At 45.8% G+C, this 23,445-nt stretch overlaps 1 protein-coding gene across 1 annotated transcript in view; it reads right to left on the bottom strand.

Moving 5' to 3' along the window:
* Positions 1-23,445, bottom strand: part of KCNT2 (potassium sodium-activated channel subfamily T member 2) — a 185,678-nt gene that overhangs the window by 115,046 nt on the left and 47,187 nt on the right. The window contains exons 2-4 of the mRNA XM_054576572.1: positions 12,861-12,940; positions 10,566-10,665; positions 1,912-1,960 (exon numbers count right to left, since the gene is read on the bottom strand). Of these exons, the coding sequence (XP_054432547.1) occupies positions 1,912-1,960; positions 10,566-10,665; positions 12,861-12,940 (229 nt within the window). The remainder of the gene's footprint in view (positions 1-1,911; positions 1,961-10,565; positions 10,666-12,860; positions 12,941-23,445) is intronic.

The raw sequence follows: 23,445 nt of genomic DNA, 5'->3' as shown, positions 1-23,445 counted from the left end.
CCCGCGGCACAGTCGCCCAAGACGGCAGCCCCCGGCAGAAGAGCACACGAGCTCCGGGCTGGCCGCGGTCCGTCCGGCCACCTGCCTCACGGAATGCAACAGCAGCACTTTTGGACACGAAACAACAGAGTCCCTGTCAGCGCCCCCGCCGACTTTCAGACTTTATCTTCCCCTTGAGCCGGAAGGGCTTGACTTCCCTGCTCCTGAGCTACTCCCACTTTTCCCTGCGCTGACAGTCCCGCGGCTGCACTGCCCAAAACAGCAGTCCAACAGAAAGAGGAACTAGAAAAGACATCCCAATGTTCTTGTAAGCCCTTCAGGATGGAAGAATAGAGTCAAAAGGAGGGAGCACAAGCAAGAAAAGACTCAGACGGCGCGCACGTTTGTTCACGGGCTGCCGAGGCCCGGGCCAGCCGTGGAGGGCAGACGCCCTGGGGCTTCACATTCCCCCTCCGCGGGAGTGACAGCTTCGATTTAAGTGAATTTGAAAATATAAGGACAATTAAAAACTTATAAATGCAAAGGAATATAAGTACAGTATGTTCAAAAGTGCATACATCAGCTGCACATTCTCATGACAAAAAATTCACACCTCTTAGATCTTCTTTGCAAATCGCTCGAACCATCCCTGCTTTTTCCTGGAGCTACACATGACAGACAACCTCTACAAGATGTTTGGCGTAACTACTCAAACTCCTATTTGGAAATAAGTGCTATTATTATTTTAAAACATCGTTATTAGATAAAAGCTATGTGAATAGATCAACATGTGTTTCACGGCCATATATAACTATTGGCAAAAATATTAACTAACTTTAAATGCGCTCCTCCTTGGAGGATAATATAGGGATCGAGCTCAGAAACTAAGGGGGTGCATTTTTAGCGCACACTGCGGTGCGCGAAGAGAGTCATTGTGAATTAATCACACGGTGATGAACGTCGGTGTAAAGCAATGTAAAATGCAACCCGCTTCAATAAAATATGAAACATCCAGACACAGTAAAAACTTTGATTTCATAATTACAACCACAGCGCATACATCACTGAAATAGTTCATTATGGCCTATAAAATGTACAGACGTCACGACCATCGTGACTTTAAAAGACAAACCCAGCCTTTGATTTCAAAGCCTTCTACAGGCCGTGCACGCACAGCGAGGCTTGGAATCGTCCCGTATCTTCCAGAGTCACTCTAGTCTTAGAATTATTTTTACTTTTGAGAAATAACAAGATAAAAGGCATTTGTAGGAGGGAGGCAGGACAGAGGAGGCAGAGACGGAAAGTTGTGTGGAGGTCGCTGGTGTGAATGACGTTCAAGAGGAAAGGGAGCAGGTGGGACGCAGAGGGCCTAGGGCTCGCGTCACCCCTGCAGCGCAGACACGCGGGGCTGGCGCGCCTGCGTCTCACAGCTCCCTCGGGACTTCCCAGCCCAGGGCAGGCTTTTTGTTTGCTTTACAAGTTACCTGCTTAGGCACCGAGCTCTTGCCGTTGGTAATATGAGCCGTGCATTTGATTGTTCATGTACTGATTATTTATTGGGATTCTCACATGTTTCAGAGACCAAGGGCCCAGGGAAAAAAGCAAACCTGGATACGGGCTTTTTGAGGAGTTTCTCAAGGATTGTAGCACAGGAGTTTGGGAAGCTGGTCGGGGGAGTTAGTGGCGCTGAAACCATGGGCTCACGTGGGTTTTCTCTGCGCCCCGGACAGCAACCTGAGTCTGATCCCATTGCTCTCACAATGGAAAGCAGGGCTCAAGCAAACAGGACGAAAGAAGTCTAAGATGCGCATCATGATTAATTAAGCAATAAAACAAACTCATCTTTAATATCAAGCATTTCTCTCCATAGTATTTCTCTGAGAAACAGGAATAAATCCAGAAATACAGGGATAAAACAAACTTGTACATAACCTGTAGGCCCCACAACGGCAAGCTTCTGTTCACCCAAAAGATATGGGACCTGTGAAAAGAATGACAAGAAGTTACTTTTTAAAAACGTGGGAAATGTGTTCATTTTAAAATTTTGACTGACGTTGAAAATATTTAAATAATGCTAGCATGAAAATACAATAAAATATCAAAATTAAAATTACGAAATCTTTATATTTCTTTGTTTTCTTTTTTAATAATAGTCCATTCTATTCCATGAAATACCCTTTTTTAAATTTCATTGTCAGCCTCATGTTAATAATAATTTTAAAAAAAAGATAATGGGGTTTTGTTTAAAGAGTGGTCATAGCAGAGCCCAACACCCTCAAACCCTTCCCCAGTCAGATTCTCCGTTGAAAAGTCACTTAAAGAACTACTATGAACCCTTAAGATTTTATTAATTTTAAAGGTGTTCACATTTGGCAGTACAATTTCAACAGTATTAATAATCCAAATAAAGTCAGTAACTCAGATTATAGAGCATGTTAATATCTCATATCTGGATTTAAAGAAAAAACATACCACCAAAAACCTGTGACTGAGGAGAGCATGGAACATTATACAGAACAAGGAGTGTCTGGTCTTCAATATCTCTTAAAAAATCTTTTCACCTTTGGTGTCAAAAATAGTTTATACTCTGCAAAGAGCAGTGTAACATTTCTAGTGGCTCACTCGCTATAATTATTCATTTTTATACCCTATCCTTATCTAAAGTATTTGGCAAGCAGTGATTCAAATGGGAGTCAGTCACAGCAATATACCCGTTTGGGAAAAGGTTAAAATAATTATGTTGCCCCAAAATGCAAATAAAAACTCAAAAACATCAAATGCAAACAAGCACAATAAAACCCACTCATTCTTTATAGCTAGGGAACAAGCGAGCCCTCCCACAAAATATTGTTTACTTTTAAACCTTTAGGTCATCTTCTTTTTGGTAATATGTTAAGCCACAACAAAAAACTATAAACTCTTTTAAAGTTCTTGTTTTAAATAGAATTACAGAACTTAAAAGGACTATTCAAAGAAACTTCTTAGTATATGAAAGTAGCTTGTAATTCCAGAATGTCCTATCTACCTGGGTAATTGACATCCTCCATTGCTCCAAACCAAACCTGTGGCCTTTCCCCCAACACCTGGTCCTCCCAGTTTTCCACAACCCAGTAAGTGGCACGAAATCCCACCATGTTCCTTTACCCCAAAACTCAGGCATCTTGGATACGTTCCTCAACTGTGTTGTGAATGCGTAACCCATCAGCTATCAAACCCGTTCGGTTCTGCCTACCAGCTATCGGTCAGATTTTCCCACCTTTGCTCATCTCGACTCCCCCAGCTACCTTGATCTAAACTGTCACTTTCTGCATTTCCTTTGAAGTCTTGCAAAAGCCTTCCCAACGGGACCCCATGCCTCCTTGTCTCCTACACGGTTCCTCCAAATTACAGCCACGCCAGGTCTTTCTCAATCCGTCCTGCTCACATTGCCTCACTGTGTATTGGCATTGCACTTTGGTTAAGTTGAAGACCAAAACTCTTTTTTAAATTAAATCTGTCGGGGTGACATTAGTTAATACAATTATGCAGGTTTCAATGTACGATTCTATGATTTATCATCTGTATATTGCATTGTGTATTCACCATCCAAAGTCAAATCTTCCGTCGCCCAGGAACCAAACGCTAAGCGTGGCATACTGAGACTTACTCAGCTATGGCTTCTCCTTCCCATCTCAGCCCTTGACTCATCCGAGAGTTCTCCGCTCAGCCCTTTCTCAGGGAAACCTTCTCGGAGGTTTCCCCTCCATCAAAGGGGCCAGCTAATGTCTTAGGTGATGTCGCTCACTGCACTTCCCTGCCACGTGTCTCAGCTGTGACTTAATATTCAGGTGTTGTCGCTCGCAGCACTTTCCTGCCACGGGTTTCGGTTGTAGCTGTATTTTATGTGTAAATGTATTTCTTTACTCGATGTCTCCTCACTGCACTGCAGGTTCCGTAAAATGGAACAGCAAGCCTTTTCCGGTGACCATTGCAATCCTCAGGCCTTGCTGCGTGCGTGAGCCCGGGAGGCGGGGCATCGATGTGAGCGCAGGGACGGCTCCCATAAAGTCAAAAAGGTGGCGGTGAGCCCGGCCACGCTGCCCTTTCCAAACGTGTCCCACGGTCGCAGCGACATTTCGGAAATCCGACCAAAACGAGGTATGGAAGAGCAAAAGGAGACATGCAGTTTCTGTAGGTAGAAACATGCAGTGCTACAAAAACTACTAAATAGGAAGAAAGTCTCTACCAATATCTGAAAAATTAAAAATAAATTGCTCAACATGAGTCTGTGAGCACTTCCAGAGGGAAATTGGAAATTAACATGAATTTACTAAAAGCTAGTTTTATCAAACTGACAGTATTTTCTTTGGACTGGGATGTTCTTTTCATAGTTCTTAAAATGTCATGCAGCATTTAAATGTAAAGAAGACCCTGAAGAAAATATTTTTTTTAGACAGGGCTATGTAATATAGCATAGCTTTCATAATCCTCCAAAAAAGACATTTTGACAACCTCAACTATGTAAATTTCAGTGTGAAGTTAGGTCTCCAGTGGAAAGTCCTTTTTTTCCACCCATTTACTAAGCACTAAATTGGATAAATGCATAGAAGGAAATGTCTAAATTCTAATAAAAAGCTAGTGACCAAACTGCCCTTTCTAAATCAGATTAGTCATCAAAAAACAATCTAGAGCCGATCTGCGCGTTTTTAGTTAACGTCCGAAACAAATGAGGAGTGAAGCAGCCTGGCAGCCAGAGCATCATCTCAACTGACCCTTCAACCCCATCCGCCAAGATGGGAGGAAGGAAAGGCGGCGCGTGACTGTGAGTGTTTGCTGCAGCGGCATTTACACCAGGGAGGTAGGTGGCATCTGCCTGAACACCCTCCAACGAGGACACAAAAGTAGCCTCATCATCGTGGACGACAGCAAAAATACCGCAGGTGAGGAAAAAGTCAACCATAAAGACAATGCTTGGGATATCATCCTAACTATGTCAGTGTGAGTGCATTATACGTCTCTGTGCATCCAGAGGGAGAACTTACGAAGACTGATCAAAATGTGCTTTCTTGTGCGTTGAGATTTTAGATGTTTACCTCCTTTCCCTTGTCATATGTATTTATTATAACCATCATAAACCATTTGTAAAATAATAAAAAATAAAGTTCACCGTTAAATGACGCAAATAAAAATGGAACAACAGAAGAAAACACGAAAGCAAAACGGGTGTCATTCACTCTGAGCGAAGCTGGGCCTCTAGATACAACTCATGTTTGAAGCGTCATTGTCACAAGAGGAAGAGCCCCGTCAAACAAGGGAGGCCTCAGCCGAAGCAGAACACGGGCAGTTAGTGTGGGGAGGCCTCCTCGCCTCCCACAGCACGCGCACCGGTGGCCTCTCCCACGGGCCGGGAAACTGCGCTGGAAACGTCCGCTCAGCGTTGGCAGCTGGGGTGGGGGTGGGGGGCGGGTAGGACCCCCAGAAGAATAACACGTTGCGTAAACACACAAAAGCGGCAGGGTCAGCAGCTGGGGCAGAATTCACGGGAAAAGGCCTGCGGGTCACAAGCTCGAGAAGGACGTGGACTGATGGCCTTCCGAAGGAAACAGACGCAAGCTTGTACCCTGGTAACAAAAGTATGGTCTACACCAGGGAGGAGAGTTAGAAAGCACCGCTAAACATGACAGACGCCAGCAACTGAGCACTAAGGGTAGTCCTACACCCACGCTTCCAGGACGTGCAAAATTTAATGAGCCCCACACCGAAGTGATCAAGACACCAAAGCATAGGGGACTCGACAATATATCAGGAAGGTTTTGCAATAGCTGGACCCTCTCAGAACACTGGAGAGACTCCACACCGGGCCAGGCGCGGCCCTGTCGGGCTGCTGGGGAGAGAATGAGAGGCTGGCGGCGCGGCGCGGGGCGGGGCTGGGGGGGCTCTGGGGGCCTCCGCATTGGGCATGGGCTGCGGCGCCAGCCCCGCTCTGCCTACGCTCATTCTCCCCGCGCTCCGCTGCATCTCCGAGGCTTCGGGTCAAGGCACGAGGATGCGACTGATGGCCACATGAGACCTGAGTCTGAAAGACAGTGGTGGCCTGTAATTTTTGGAAGTCTGTGTCCCTTCTCTGTGTTCTCCCGGTTTCTGAAAGCTGAGCGCAAAGGATCCGTAGGCCAACAGAGAGGCACACAGTGAAAGGGGCTGGCACATATTGTCCTTGCGCTGTTAGAGTGTGTGTGTGTGTGTGTGTGTGTGTGTGTGTGTGTGTGTGTGTGTGTAGAAAAGGAGAAAAGGTCTTGAAAACTGACTAGGAACACCAGCCTTAGACACAAGTAAACAAAAAAAAATTCTTTTGAATTTTTGAGACTCTATGTCAAAGCATTTGGCCCTACGTTCATCTCTGCTGTAACTGACATACGTGATGATATTCATTCCTGTGGGTGACCAAGCATTTAAAAGATACTGTCCAAGTTGTATTTCTTCTTATAAGAGTTGTTACCCTCAAGACGGCATCATCTTTCCAATGGGTCTCTCACCTGAACACACGTGCTGCTAGGTGAGGCACTGATGTTAAATGCAAACCCAAATACCATACAATATGAGCACGTTCACGGGCCTCATACCTGTGCGTCTGTCACTTGATGTTAGTAACGACTCACCAATGCTAAAGTGAAAAGGACACCTGGGTTTTGGCAGGGAGTGGAGAAAGCTCGGCACCAGGAGGCAGAGAGGAAACCTGGCGGCTCCTCTCCCGATGAAGCGCACAAACCAGACGCTGGGTGTGTCGTGTCCTTTGCTAACGCCCCTAAATCATTCACTACAAACTGCATGTACCCCAGAGTCTGCCGTTTACACAACTGCATACATGAACAATAGAACTGTCTTTCTATCATTCGGTTTGTTCATACTCTAACATTTTCACATCAGTTTTGACGGCTGAAGGGACTTAAAACTAAAGCAAAACAGAACAAAATATCCTCCGCGTTATTATGGCAGCATCTCTAATTAAATAAATCTCCTTGCTGAATTAGCCTCATTATTTTAAAAGAGAGCCTGTGTCCATAAAGGCCACTTCTGTTTTTCATTAACCAGTCCTGCCTGGACAAGGGGAACCAAACAGAACATTTATTCAAAATGGAGCCATGAGTTCTTTCGGTTGTTTGCTAGTGCAGTAATCTGATTTTTCATATGTATATCCTCTATAATTATGGCTGAATATTCTTAGTAGCATGGCATAGAAGCTAATGGTAGGAAACTTTGTTCCCCGTAATGTTTTCAAATAATATAATTTTCGTCTGCTCTCCCCCGCCAGGGCACTTTTCCCCTTGGAAGGACTCTGTCGTGACTCGATCTGTGATTTTCAGGTCTCCCAAAGGTGCCTGTCACGCATAAGTCAGCAAGTTTTAAAAGCAGTTCGGGCACGTTTCTGAAAGGATTTGTAATGGGACACCTCTAGGCAGTGGCCTTGAATCACCTCGATGATGCAACGCTCTCAGCAAGCTGTTGAACCTAATTCCATTAATCCAGCAACATTGGCTGCCCCACCAAGTCGCAAGCTGAGCAGAGGAGCTCCAGAGGCAAGTGCACCAGGGTCCTTGTCCTCCGTGACACGTAGAGAGAACGCGGACATAAATGCAGTCGACCCTGAGGGACACGGGTTTGAACCGCACGGGCCCACTTACAGACGAGTGTTTTCAGTGACTCCTGTAAATGTGTCTTCTCTTCCTTACGGTTTTCTTAGAAACGTTCTCCAGCTTACTTTATTGTTAGAATACAGTATATAGTACGTGTAACATACAAAATATGTGTTAGTCGCCTGTTTCTACCCTCCGTAAGGCCTGTGGTCAACAGCAGGCTCTGAGGAGCTAAGTTTGGGGGGATCAAAAGCTACACACGGATTTTCGGCTGCGCGGCGGGGTGAGGGTTGGCGCCCCTCCCCGCCGTGTTGCTCCAGGGTCAACTGCAGTAAAGCCCACGCCAACGGGTTAAGAACTGCGGCAGAAATAGTCGGGGGGAGCCGGAGGCCACTCCTCACCCCCGCTAGAACTGGGCGTGGCCACGGGGAAGAGTTTCAGACTCAGTGTCACCCAGGAAATTGTCAACCCGAAGGTCCAGGAGTGAGTCCTAAAGCAGGTGAGGGGCAGAAGTAGAGACCGAGGCCCCAGGAGTGAGGGCAGAACGTCCCGTGGCCCAGAGCACGGGGAGCAGAGTCTGCGTGCGCTGGTGGTTCCCAGAGGTGAGCGCGCCCGCGGCAGGAGGCGGCGGGGAGAGGTGAGCGGGACCCAGGGCTAAAGGGCCCCCAACGGACTCGCGCAGCCCTCCCTCGCGGGCTAAGTCACCGCGGAGGGCCTCGTGCGCGCCAGGCTCGAGGGGCTCGGGCGGCGGCCTCCGCCCTCGCAGAAGAGCCAGGGCCATCCGCAGGGAGCGCACGGAGGGCCGGGCCGAGGAACCCGGCAGAACGCGTGCGATGCGTAAGGGACAGGAAGGCGGCGCCGAAAGGAAAAGCCGTGCTCCCTTCCGAGGCCACCGCCGCTCTAAGCAGGGTGTTTGGGCCAGGCTGCCCTGCGAGTGGGACTGCGAGTCAGGGTCTGAGGACGTGGGCCTTGCGGTGCCTGGCGGCAAGAATTCCAGGAGGAACAGCCGCTGTGAAGGCGCTGAGCCCTTCGCCGTGGGCCCGGTGAGGACCCGCGAGCAGGGAGGAGGCCCGGGGGCAGCAGGGTGGTGGGGGGCAGTGTGGCAGCAGAAGCGACGTGAGGAGGCAGAGTTCCCGGGGAAGCAGGGGTCCCTGTAGGCCACGGTGGCCGTCGTGGCATTTGGAGCAGAGCCACGTCACCATCTGACTTATGTTTTAAAGGAATCCTGGCCTCTCCATTCAGGATAAACCAGGGGGAGCAAAGACAGAATCCACAGGACTCGTTGTGGGTGGGGGGGGTGTGACTGCGGCCACCCAGGTGGCAGGAGGCGGCCTGTGCGGGGCGGTGGCCTCGCGAAGGGGCCGGGCGGAGGTAGCACAAGGTGGAGGCAGACACAGCAGAACCTCCTCCGGGCCCTGCAGGCGCGCAGAGTGGCCGCCCAGGCCTCGGAGCGGCCGTGGGGGCGGGGCTGCCGGGGCAGCCGGGCCCCAGGAGGGACAGAGCTGCCCTCCCTGGTCGGGGCGAGAGCCCCGGGGAGGCCCACCGCGGCCCAGCCGGCTGCGGTGACATCCGAGCGGCGGGACTGCGTTCGCACTTAGAATGTGAGCGGCGAGTTAAGCAGCCGAAAAGGCGCAGAAAGATCCGTTCTGCGCACCGGGCCAGGCAGGCGCTGGAAACGTCGGGGCCACTCGCGCACGACTGTCTGGCTACTGTGCTGTGCGCCTGAAACTAGTACAGAGTAATATCGAGTGCAAAGAAATATATGTATATACACTTTGGGCTAAGTTAAAAAAAAAAAAAGATCAGTACTGAGGGCCAATATGAGAAAACTGAGAAAATGGGATTAAATGTACATATATTGAAGGAAATAACGTCCGTAAGACAAGTAGCCCAGTGCCAGAAAAAGTGATAATTCCAGCATATACAATTTTCTTACAGATTGAAAATTCCCTGAGGGTAGAAAATGTTCCTTTTCATAGCAATACAAATACAAGCTAAGTGTTCAATAAAGACACAGTGAAATAACAATGCTTTCAATAAATACTATTTTCTAAAGAATTATCACCTAAATTATTACACAACAAAATGTCACTTGTTACTCTTTAACTCACCTCCAAACCCCTCAACAAATACAGAATCGTTTTCCCTTCTAATCAAACTGAAAGGGAACCAATTCATTTGAATGCATCTATGGCCTCAGTGTTCATTTTACTTTAATTTTTTTTTGGAAATTTTCATAGGGCAAATGGCCACATGAAAGAATAATTGTCCAGAAGTTAGCCATCGACATTTTTTTTTTGCTTTGCAAACCATTTTAAATGCAGCAGGCTGGACAGGGACCCACGGGGGTCATCAGACAAAAATTACTCAAGCCACTGCACCCAGAGTCCCCTGACTTGCTGCTTCCAGCAGAGGCAGGATAAAAAGGAGAACCTTTCGGTGCCTGGCAGCGCAATTCATAAAAGCAACATGATCATGAATAAAGAGTAAGTTAAATAAATAAACCATTTAACTCAAGTAAGAGAAAGAGCTACACAAACTAACTCTGAACCTGACCGTCATGTGCTCCCCATGGATGTTGGTGCGTTTCTAGTCAAGAGCAACAGCTAGACCATCACTGAAAATACTTACAAAGCTGGTACATAGTGGAGCAATACACGTAAACAAAGAACAGAAAGTTATTGGGTGTTTAAAGAGACGGACCTGTATGAAGCAGAGTTTTTGTCAGCAGTAAAAAGTGTATGGGTAGGTGTCCAGTCTTAGCATTAGAGGAACAGATAAAGACTATAAGCAGAGATGTTTAAAAAGCACTTAACAATGATGATACTTGTGTATTACCTGAAAGGCCAATCAATTTAATTGCAACAACCTAAAACATTCTTGGAAAAAATAATTCTATATAACATCTTTTAAAATTATAATGCAATTCAAAGTAATCAAAAGAATACTGTTGAGGGTCAGACGGAAGTGCCTTACCATTCGTTTCCTTGTGAAGGGTTTTCTAATAGCACTCGGATTATGTATAGTAAGCAGCTTAATAATTTGAGAGAAAAATTGAACAGGCGTATTCTTAGACCTTTAAACAAACAACAGAAATTTGATTTTCATTTGAACTTAGTCGACAAAAGACTAAAAAAGAATTGTCAAAAATATCAACTTTAAGTACAGCACTCAAATTGTATTTCGAAACTACAATACCACAATTGTCTCAACTCCTGAAGTTCTAGGTAGCTGGATTTTAATTATGTGAATATTGAAACAAAGGGTATGATTGCAGGGACACTTGAACTGCACATGAGAGCAAACATACGTGAAAACCGTGAGCCGAGGCCCAAGCGCCCAGTGTCCACAGAAACTACGTCGCACCCAGATTGGCTGAGGTGTGCCCAGAGGGTAAGCATTTCATACGTCCACGAATTTAGGGGTGAATTTTAGCCAGCTAGAAAATCGAGCGGCTTACGTATTCACAGGATAAGTTATACAACTTGTACCTCCAGAATACCTTGCAGATTTTAATTGCAGAGAAATTATAATCATGTCTATAATTATATATTATACGTCCAATTAGTAATTTCATAATGATAGAGAAATCATAATAGAATATGCTGGGAAATACAGATACACACACATTTTGAATTTGACCCGTTGAATTCTACTTTTCATGTTAGGTTAATTACTAATGAAATCTTAATATTTCTGTGGGGATTAAGATTGTCATGTATGTACCTTTTGAAACTGTGTAGGTCACAGTTATGCAGTCTGTCATACTTAATGAATACGAAAAAGAGCAATGAAGATTAGCAAAACATGCCTGGAGTCTGATTAATAGAAGCATTACCTTTCCTGCAATTATCAGGCAGTTTCTGATTCATGCATTACGAATAACATTGAGAGAAAGGCCTTCCTATAATTATTAGCTAATAAAATCTGGAAATGAAATGTCAGTTTCTCGTCCTGCTCTATGTGAGCGTACCTGCAGTGACATTTCTTAACAGTAAAAGGTTAATGCTCATTAATTGTGCAGTTTTTCCTAGGCTTCGCTATTACAATGCTACGTGCATTTTATGGGTTAGCTTCTTTAGAAAGTCTTTTAAATTATTAATGAAATTGTCCTGGCTTTATAGAACTTGTCTCCTCAAATGTCTTCTTACTCAAAGCCGGCCACTGATGAAATAGCCAAATAATGCATTTACCTTTTCTGGCCTGGAGAGGCAGGATTGTTAATATTAAAATCAAGGAAACCTTTTATTCAAAAGACGGGGCCCCGTTAGGGGGCATCTACGGGCAGGGCTCCCCCGGAAACCCTACGCCATCCAATGAGAGAGGCGTGGGTGGCCATCGGCCTTCTCCCCAAAGCCACCCTGCCGTGCAGGGGGCCTCACCGGTGTGCCGGACACTGGAGGGTCCCCGTCGTCAGCCTCTGAGTGATTTCCCGCAGCCCAGGCTGTCCCCTTCGAACCCTGAGAGGCCCGACTTAACACAGACCGCCCCTGAGGGCTCAGGGGTCCCCTGAGAGAGCAGAGTTGACGCCCATGTAATACAGAGGTCTCCCCTGGTTGTTGGCATTTCAAGCAATGATCGCATGAAAAACTGCACGTGGGCTCATCGTATATGCCCTTTAAAAATGCGTGGCATTTTGGGGAGGCAAGAAGGATCCTTTGACACTTTAACCTTGAACAAGTTTAGGTCAGTGACTCTGCCAATGTCGTATCCTCTCAAAGTCCCAAGGCTGCCCCCAATTTGTCGGATGCCAAGAACCAATGGGGACGTTAAACTCTGAGCTTAGCTCTACACTTCCTGGTTCATGGTTCAAATTCTCCAGACAAGGGTGCGGGTCGCCTGCCTGCTCTTTGTGACTCGGCAGGACTGGGCAGCACTGGGCTCCTCCCCCACGAGATCCGACAGTTAACCTCCCTGTCAGGATCGGTCCGGGCGAGAAGAGACTTCTCATACTAAGCGTCAGGTGTCCCCACGGGTAAACCGTGACGACCCCCTCATTAACATCATTTTTCTTGATATTTCCACGGATCCAGGTGGCTCACTCAGAACTCTACGTATTGGTGTGGCATTTGACACTTAGAGGAATTCAAGAAACCTTAACACCAGCAGCTGTAAAATCCATACTTTCCTAAAATTTTACTGTCTGGCAGATAAGATTGTCTATTGCACTCCTCTATTTAAAGGATATTTTGCAGAAGGTATGCAATGGAATTGTTTGAGGGAAATATATGGACAAACACACAAGACAGGGGAATAAAATGGATGACTTACTTGATCTCTGGTTTTTAATGAAAAATAACTTTAGTCTCTCTTTAAATGTGTTTTCATTCATAAAGAATTCAACTTGTACCCTGCAAACAGAAAATAAAAATGTAATCAATTAAATTGAAAACTAATGTATAAGAAAATAAAAAATGATCTGCTTTATACTCTAAGTGAATCCCAACCACACACACACAAACATGAGAATTGGGTAAAACACTGAACGTTTTGGAGACAAAGCAGTTACTTTGAAATTCAAAGACATCATCGGTTCCAACGCCGTACGCAGTTAATTCAGTTCTCTGTGTCGGTAGATGTGATGAGTGGTACGGGTAACTCAGAGCGGCAGAAATGCCGAAACCGTAATGTGTCTGGGGAATAATTCTGAGTCAGGGTTTCCTCGGTTTCGGTCCACATCACGAGAACCAACTGAATGCCCAAAACCTCCGGTCTGCGCCAGATCGCCCCAGACGGACTGTATCAAAGTCCTACGGGGATGGCCTGAAAATGAACTTTGAACAAGCCCTTCACTTGACCTTGACTGTGTGGTAACCACATGATGGGACACCTTACCTTCTTATTTAATTATTTAGGCTCATAGTAAAATATACATAGATCTGGAAAGGAGTGGTAATGTCAAATAGAATGTGGCAGTCGCCACAGATACTACCCAGGCAAATCAATTATGATGCTGAATATTATATATTTAATCCTCTATAAAATGATACCAACTGTCAGAAAAATAGTACTTAAGTAATAAATGCATCTGCTTCCTCCTAAATTCTTTCCAACTGCCTTTCATGGGATGGCATAATTATATTTTCAAAATATTGAGTGAAAGGAAAAACTGTTCAGTGCACAGTGACTGGTTAATAATCATTTAAAATTTTTGGTCATCTGAGATGCATGTATTATGAATTAGGGTTGCAAAAATTGCTAAGAAAACATTTTCATGTTTATACAAACAACAAAGATTTCATTTCATTTCTCCTAATATCACAAAATTTTGATAATGTAGCCCATACAGACTTGACAGTCTTATAGTTTTGGTGTTTGGCAGGGGCACCCATGGGAGATGGAACTGGAGAAAAAATTAACATACGAGTATGTTCATGTATTGGAGAACCATTTCGCTACTGCATTCAGTGCTGTATAGTTATGAAGATTCATGAATATTTGTAAAGCTGTCTCTTACGCCATAAAAGTAAAAGGGTTTTGTTATCAACTACAAACAAGTTTTATCTGCTGACTCTCAGAAGGACTGGAAAGCTCTCTAACTTTACCTCTGTCCCTACAGACAGGCATGAAATTTTCATTCCTTTTCATCGCTTTCTTGTTTATGTTCCACCCTTTGCGTTTTATTCACCTTATGTGTTAAGTGTGGAGAAAAGGGCGGAAACCAAGGTGGTCTTGTTAACGCCTCCAGAAAGAGACGCTGAGGGCTGCAGTGTCTTCCAGCAGAGACTGTGGGCTTGCACACACAGCCCCCCCCCAAACCTGCACACTCGCACGTGCTGCCGAGTACACGCACACAGGTCCCAGGAACTCCTCCAGCATCTTGGAAATCTGTCACTAGACCTGTTTCCTTTGTTAATCAAATGAAAGGGTAGCTCATTTTTAAATAAAGTTACTGTGATACTGATATCAAGCTAAATTAGTTCAAATTTGCTCTGGATACCATAGCCAGTTAGAGGGGACATACGGCTGTTACAGAAGTAATTCAGCAAAGACCATGTAGATTTGCTTCCTTGAACGATCAGATTGAGAAGACTGAGTCCATTCTTCGCATGGTAGCTAGAGTTTGCTGGGTGTACAAGAGAGGAGCATTTTTTCACTAAAGTGAGACTGTGTACAGCCTAAATGTGAAGAGAGAGCAGTAACAGAACAAGTTCCTTTAAATATTGAGGTGCCCGTCGTTTGTAAAGTGAGAAGACTCGTAACGTGAAGCCCTGCTATACAGAAGAGTCAGAAACACAGGAGAATTATGAGTGAAGTTGCCCCACTTCCAAATGGCTCTCGGATACACTTAGAGATGTGCCAAAGCCCAATGACAGCTCAAGTGTGTGTGTGTGTGTGTGTGTGTGTGTGTGTGTGTATCTCTGAGGGTAAAGACAATTCTGCATGGCGTGAGGTCTCTCAATAAGTAAACAAATTCCAAATTCCCTTTTAGTTATAATATTATGTGACATAAAACAATAAATCTAGTAATCTCTCTAAGTCTGTCTTCCCTCTTAGGATTATGGGTGATATTAAAGTATGGATCGATACTGATCCTTTGTAAAGTTAGAGCTAAAAAAAAAATAAAATACAAAGCAAAACGCTTTTTGATCCATCTCGTCTATCAGGGACAGAAAAATCACCTTTAGGTTTATGATTTAAAATATAGACCAGTGCTTGCTTTTACCTGATCTAGCGACAGTTCTTAGGGAAATCAAGGCCGCGTAGTGTCAGTCAGTCTCCGGGGCTCCCATACAGTCCTCCCGTTCTCAGGGGCTCGGTACAGAGCCTAATGTTTATTCTTCCAATTCTGTGTACGATTTTGATGGGTTTTAAATACCCTCTTAGGGTTCGCTTTTCTAGATGCAAATGTGCTTCCCCCCGCTCCTCCTCTCTTCCTTCCTCTCTTCCTTCCTCCCTCGTCTCAACTCCATGCACCTGAATTCACTCCCACCTAGTAGGTCGGTTTAGTGCGCTCCTCCTGGACCTTTACCAGAGAACTGCACAGTTTTAGGTAATTTACTCTGGCAACCCTTCCCTCATCACTGCTTAAAATGTCATCTTTATGCTCTGAGTAAAATTCTGGATCATCTGGTTACATTTACCCCAATATAATAGAATTAGGGTTGTATTTCATAGAAAATCAAGTGGCATTGCAATCATTACTGGCTGGCATTTTCTCCATTTGACATTTTTTTCTTGTTTCATAGTGACATTTTCGTATTGGTCAAAACGTTTTATTGTCACACTTGGGTAGATTGTAAGTATTATTTGTGATACTATTTCTATGTATTTTATAATTTTGGTTGCTATAACAGTGCTGTGTTCTGGCCCTTTTCGTTTTGGGTATTTTAAGTGGCTATCACGTTGAACTCCTTTATATGGGGTGGTATTTTTTTCAGGTTTGTGTCTTGGGTTTTTCCGGCAGAAAATCATGCTGTCTGAAAATCTTCTCCAATGTTTCTATTTATATTTCATTGTTCTTGTCTTGCCACACTGATTAGCACTTTTGGAAGGAAAGTATCAACATGGGATGCATTCTCATACAGGAAGGCCTCTTCTGCCCTAGCAGTTAAACTGCTGACCTTGGAATTGCAATAAATATTTATATTTTACTAAAAATCATATTAGGAGTGGATGGGTGTTGATTGTTGTCAAAAACCTCTCTTGACTCTGTCAAGTTGATAACACATCGTTGGAGGTTTTTCTTACAATGATTTGGTCAATTGTTTCAACAGTTTCTCTATTATACAATTTTTTTTTTCTTTTCTTCCAATTCTGGTGCAAATAGTTTCTGTAATAGTAAATTAGTCAGGTAACGCCCTGCTGGATTCACTTCCTCTATTTTTAGTTTTTCTTCTATGGTCATAGCTAAGAGTGATCTAAGCTATCATCTTTAGATTATTCTAATATCTTCAAATATGAGCTGAAAACCTCTCCAGATGTCTCTGTGCTCCGAAACAATTCTGAATTCCCTAGAGATTTTTTTGATTCATCACCCTCAGTTTTCCCTAACTGTATCCACTGCCTTAATCTTAGTAATTTCTTTTTTCATTTTCCTCTCATTCGCTTGCCCTGGTTACTTGAATACACCGCGAAGCTCCTGCAGCGACCGCTCAGGTGCAGTTTTGCAGCTCCGCTCTCGCAATGCTTATCCAGGGGCTTTAAAGTGGGCCTCGCCACTTCGCAGCCAGGCAAGGAGTTCGGACCCAGGTGTCCGTGCATGCTTCTTTCAAAAACACTGTTGCGCTTTGTTCAATTGCTAATTGTTCAGGATGCCAATCTTCTGCAGACACTGTCTTTCGGAACTAAGAGTGGCTACAGACCATGGGCAAAGTCCCCTCTGCGTCTTACTGCGCCACCCCCGCGCCGCCGCGTTCCGAGGCCGCAGTACCGGTCACGGAGTCCTTGCGTGTCTTTTGTCACCGCCTCCTCTCAAACGAGGCAGGACTGACCTGCGCAGCCCGGTCTTGCCATCACTCCTTGCCTCTTGCCTCCTCACTGAGTCGATCCCTCCTTATTAGCAGAGTTCTAGGTTATTTGTATAACGTTGCAAAAGAACACAGCAAACAGCAGCCCCGCGCTGCTTGCCGAGAAGTGTTTGCTGAGGCCTGCCCTTTGGTTGTTGACTCTGAACCAGGTTCCTGGACGTTTCCAAATACTCCCTCCCAACCTCTGGTAACTGAATTATTTATCAGAGCAAACATTTAAATGAAGGCTTGTCAGAACTAAATTAATCAGTAAGCCTACGATCGATCTGGCATCTGGAAAAGAGCAGCCTCACCGGTTCGCGCCCCAGCGCTCCCGGGCCGCCGGCCAGCCCGCGGCCGTGGCCCAGCCTCTCCCGCCCGCCGCGTTCTTTCCTGACCAGCCAGGCCTGCCTCCCTCCTGTCCTGAGCCTGCCACGTCTTATCAGAGGCAGGGATGACTTCTGGTGACCTTCGATGGCGTTCTCTGCATTTTTTCAAAGTAAAATCTAAACGTCAGTTCTGGAAAGGGAACCTAGCTCTACACACCCACCACGCTCATGATACCTATACATACAGACACCCGTGCACATGTGTGCACGTGCTTAAACACGGATAGAATGAGGGAGCGGCAGTGCCAGAGGGGTCTGGGCTGCCGAGCACCGGTCCTTCCCGCTTCCCTGTGGATAATGCTGCTGGCCCCTCAGTAACGCCATTTGCGCCCCTTTCACTCCGGCGATCAGGGCTGGAAGGGAGCTGGAAATAACAGCCTCGCCGTTTCCATGGCGAAACACATTACAAGTCCGCCCAGGAGTACTTTTGTATTCGAGTGGCTCCTCAGTGGGAAAGCTGCGTCCTGGTGGGCAGGGCTCACCGCCGGCCCGCGCTCCGCCCACCCTCGTTCTCGGCAAGGCGAGTCCATCCAACAACCCCAATTTAACGCAGCCCTGAGCAGGGGAGGCAAAGGGAAAGGAAGCGAGCGCACGCACAGAGGGACATGTTTGCTTCCTTCAGCTGCGAAGAGATTTTTGCCTCTCGTCTCTGCCCAAATGCATGAGTAGGGGGCGGGTCTGGGTCAAGCTATTATAAAAAGGAAAAAAGTGCAAATAATAGAACATCAACTCGTTTTTATTCTCTTAGGTATATAATAAAGAGGAACAAGAATATGCAGCATGTAGGCGTCTAATAAATTACTCACGTTTACAACCACCACTTCAAAGAAAAAGATCCGATGTTTTGACATCCTTTCCATTCTTGCTCTTGCCTCCGCTCTACTCTCATTACACACTCACACACACTGAGCCCCCCCAAGATTAAAGGCATACTGGTGCATACATACAGAGACAGGCATGCTTCCATGGGCACACGCATTCTGGGCACATAGCCCACAGGAAAGTACAAGAGGTCCTTAGAAGCTAGGAAAGACAAGAAAGTAAGAAAAATCAGACGCAGGCTGGCATTAAAGCCACTGGTCGCCTTGACACTCTCTGCCCGTCTTTGGTGGTGCGGGGTTTGTGCTTTGACACGCAGGAGCCCTGTCACAGAGACGCCCCCCAGAGGAGCTGAGGTCCGGAGGCACAGCACCGTGGCGCGAAGAAAAAGCCCGGCAGCAGAGGCAGAGGGTCAGTGCCCTTGGCCGTCGGCCCTGGTTCTGAGCGGCCGTAAAAGAGAGACTGAGCCTTGCTGTGCTCGTGTTCCAGGGCCACCATAAAGTGCTACCGTCTGGGTGGCTCCGGAAGCAGACCACTGCTTCCCGTAGTCCGCCTTCCTTCTCCTGGGTCAGCGTTAGGCATGAGGCGCAGTGGTCGCTTCCTCGTCCTCGAACCACTCTCCTGCTTGGCCTGCAGGTGTCCCGCCTCCTGGTTTTCTTACCTTAAAGTTTACGTCTTCTGCGTCTCCTTGGCAGGCCTCATTTGTTCTCTTCTATTCTCAGAATCTGTCTTCTTCTACAGTGATACTCAGAGTGTAAATCATCTACATGCCCAAGATCGCCCGAGTAACAGAGTCAGCCGGTCCCCTCTCCCAAACTCATGTGTTCAGCTGCCTCCTCAACTTTCCTACACGTGTACCTATGGGCGGCTTCAGCATAACCAAACCAACGATCCTGATTTTTGTCCCTGAAATCTCCCAGTCTGAGCTGCTTTCAGATCCATCCTTCTGATGGTTCAGAGGAAAAAAGTCACCTCGTTATACCCGAATCCTCTTTCTCTTGAGCACATGTTAGTATTCCTCTCTGGTTGAACAGTAAAAATCTTTTAGCCAAATAATAAAGAAAATGGAAAAAATGCTTCTCACGAACATGCTCTGTCCACACAAGCTTGCAAGACTTACCCGAAGACATTACACTTGCCTTTGGGTTAAAATTTCTTTTCAAGGCAAGATACAGACAAGCAAAGCAAAGCAAAACTTTGACTGATAAATGCAATTATTGAACCCAGATGGAAGCTCCAACCACATATCAATCTACAAAAATAACTGTGAAATATTTCACATCCTTAAAAGCCCTGTGCCATGCAGTCTTCTATTCTAAGGCATGGCCTTTAATTAGAAGTGACTGCAACTGGCAGATTGGACCCCTCGTGTGAGTGATGTATGGCGGACGCAGTGGGAAGTGCTGGGAAGGAGGGAAGCGTGGCGTTCCTCTCCCCATCACCTGACTGTGCCTGGAAAGGAGGTCTACCTGCTAAGTCTCCGCGGGCCTCTCCCCCCACCGCCCCCATTCATTCTAATTATGGCGTAGAGTTCTACCAAAAAACCAGAATTGCTTCAAGGGAGAATAAAGTTTGTCTTGCACAGCTTTTTAAAACCCCATTAAACCTCGAGCTCCACTACAGAGATATTAGTCATTTTCTGCTTACAATTGTTCACCCAGCGCCTAGAGCGTAGCGGATGTTCGCTCCTGTATTTGGGATTAAACATTACGCAGCGGTCGTTGCTTCGAATGCCCCATTAGCATCTGAAGGTGACAGCCATCAGTGTGCAGGGGCTGGCGATCTGTGGCTGCCGCCATCTGGCATCTACACGGGGACACAGAGCTTCCGAATAACCTTGCCCCAAAAAGAAGGACACATTTGTTAATTTTGGAATAAATGCTGACTTGCTATGCACGATACAAATGCCCTGTCATACCATAATTCCTCTGTTTCCTCAACCAGCCGTCGTTAGCATACCAGCTATTGAGCTTTGAAATCTGTGAGTTACTACTTTTAAATAAAAATATTCAGCTGGACCTTAAGAAAAAAGAGCAGCTCTTAAAGGAAATAAGCTTTCTTTGGTCTTCCTTTGAAGACCTTGCCCTGCTTGCCTAGGGCCTTGTTTTAGATGCCACCTGAAACTTCTTCCTCACCCAAGGCTTTGTTAAGTGACACGCACGTATTTTTGCTCAGTGCGCTCAGTTCCCTTCACCACAGTACTGACTGTAATGTGTCAAGTTGCCTTTTTAAGGGTTTGTATCCTTTCAAAGGACCGGAGAGATCAAATAACTGGTTCTATCATCCACAGGATGCAGAACAGACACATTTTTTTTTGTTTAAAGGAAAAAGATAGCTCTCTGGACTTGGGGTGGTGAACACACAGTACAATATGCAGATGATGTTATTGGAGAATTGTACACCTGAAACCTACATAATTTCATCAACCAATTCCACCCCAATAAATTCAATTATAAAGTAAAAGAAAATTCAACAATTAGAAGTTAGGTATATTTACAATTTGAAAGTGCATATCCATGAGCAAGGTAGAAAAAGCTTAGCTTCTAGTGCTTGGCAGAAATAATGAGCACAACTAGACTGCAATAGGCAGGAAGCTACCAAGTACCGGATGGAACGCGCCATTAATAACACGGTGCTCGGAGCCTCCCCTTGGGGGTGTCTGAGGGCACGTCCCTGCCGGGGCCCCTCGGAAGCTGCCAGCCATGCCTCACTCAGCTCGACCGTTGTGAGCGTGGGACTGTGTCTACTTGGTTCATAAAAGAATCTCTCAAAAGGTCTTGTTGGAGAAACAGAAGTTCTGTTTCGGTGGCAGATCACCGGTTACTCATTTGAAGGGCCCGGAGGAGCCTGCAGGAGTCTGCAGGACAGCTGGTCATTGTCTTCGGTAATGTGCCTCTGTCACTAAGGCCTCAGGTGTGGCGCCAACCAGGCAGAGGCTGCACGCAAAGGCACGCCTGCTACCACCACCGAGCTGGGCAGAATGACCTGAAATGGCTTCAGAATTATTCACATGCACATAATGACACTTGACGAGCAAAAAAAAAGTGATATAGAATCAATGATATTATCCTCTGACAAACTTCCTGAAAATGAGGCCATTATCCTTACAGTTTCAAGTACTTTAAAAGCTGCTTGAATGTCTTTCCTGGGGAAGAATATTAATAGGAAGCCATTATTCCGTTTGCGAGTCAGCAGGTGCTCTGGGGAGCGGTACGCGTCCCTGGCATGTGAGCTATAGGCTTAATTACTCAGAAACTTCCCCTTTAATGCAAAATGGGGCGCTGCAATTTGCCAAGTTCTGATTACTTCAGTAATTTAATGGAAGCAGAGTTGCTGGCGTACACAAAGGGACCGAACTCATCCAAAGAAATACACTGCACCGCGCAGAGAGCGGGGTTCATTTGTCCCTGTCATGTGCAGATGTCAAAACTAATCTGATTTCCTGATCTGTCCGGTTCAACAGCTTCCAAGGAAAGGTCCAATTTGGCAGCGGAGAAGCTATTTAAAAAACCAAGCTTTCATCTTGTGGATCTTCCACAATTCCTTACCCCCATCACTTCATCTGAGTTATGTGTGAGGCATTTAGTAGGAGGTTGACAATTACAGGAAAAGTTAAATAAAAGGGAAAAACAATCCCAAATGACTAATAGGAGCAACATAAATGATATTTTTATCACCCGGGAAAATTTTCATCTCCAAAACATGCATATATTCTATTGATCAATCGTGCCATTTTCGTATATGCTTGCTCTATGCCAGGCATGTATTTTTTAAAAAATTTAATGTTACAAAAATCATTTTGAGCTAAGAGTTCCATTATACAGGTGAGATTGGCCAAAGTTCCTCCTCTTCCTGCAGGTCACGCCGCTAGGGGGTCAAGGAGCCGGGACCTGCTTAAAGTGCAAGTTTACGGTGAAAATCAAATACGTTTCGAAGATTGACTCCCCCATTCCTTTGAATTCATCTTGTGCAAATACGAGATGCCAAGGGCCACAGCTTCACCTACACAAGAGGTCCTTTAAAGCCGAGCTTTATTTCTAGGAGAAACCTGACACCGCGAGTAGGTATGTGACTGGAACCGAGGTGCCTCCGTTTCTGCACAGTGACAGAGCAAGGAATGGACAGGCGTCTGCTTTTAGATCATGTCTCTTGCCACGGTACCAAATCTTCCCTCCTGTATCTCCTGACTGTTACCTTTCCACTTTCTTGGCCTCTGATGTACTGTGATTAGCTACCTCGCATAAGCATTTTGGGGGACGAGGACAGTTACCCCAATGGGATGAGGGCTCCTGCGCCACTCGTCCAACGCTGCCCGCAATCAGTTCTGCGAAAGAATGACTACTTCCGCGTGAAAAGCGTCAAAATACCCTGTCTCATTTCACACAGTTTTTCAATTTGTTTTGGAAAACAGCGCCATGGTCACTATAAATCCATAGGAGACCGGCCCTTTAGATTTTGTATAAGATAACGTTTTCTGGAAAGTTAGAATAAGATGCGGGACATCTTTGAACAAACATTTTATTCCCAATATTACAATGCCGGGTAGCCCCAAGTAACCACGCCTGAGAAAGTCTTTAGATACCGCCAGTTTTGTTACCCTCTGTTTTCCCCTGAGCACAAGAGAAAATTCTTAGCTACCATTTCAATGGCAAAAACAAAAACACAAATGTCTGACCCTTTCCTCACTTCTCTCACATAATCCATCTTTCGATTCAAGCAAAAACATCCAAGCCAAAAAGAGGTGTCCATGGACTAAAGAGCCAATGAGAAATGCAATAAACCTTTACGCATTATGGGTCATCACGCAAACACTCTCTTTTACCTAGTCCATCTCAAGAAAAAGCATTTTTCTGTTGAGCACGGATCATAAAAATAAAACCATTAATGGAGTAGATAGAGATCTATGTTTCATGAGAATTTCCTTCTTGCTGGCTCATGACTTCTTGGTGGCATTAAAAACTGGTTAGCACTTTCCTCGCTCGCCAGGAGGGATCATTCCCCGGGCTGGGGGTGCCGGCGGACCGGGACGCCCCGCTGCGCAACGCCGGTGGCCCGGCCTGAAAGGCGCAGACAGAAGGGGAAGGGGCCCGGCCGGCGGTGGGCAAGAAGGGGGAGGGATGGGCAACAGGCTGCCCCACAACCTGCAAAATGAATAACTGGGTGACTTTTTTAAGAACAAACGTTGAACACAAACAGTTC

This window comes from Pteronotus mesoamericanus, unplaced genomic scaffold, assembly GCF_021234165.1.
Source record: "Pteronotus mesoamericanus isolate MK-2021 breed Mesoamerican mustached bat unplaced genomic scaffold, CSHL_Meso_final contig_347, whole genome shotgun sequence".
Lineage (NCBI taxonomy): Eukaryota > Metazoa > Chordata > Mammalia > Chiroptera > Mormoopidae > Pteronotus > Pteronotus mesoamericanus.
The sequence above is the reverse complement of the archived record's forward strand: the minus strand, read 5'-3'. Positions and strand labels throughout refer to the sequence as shown.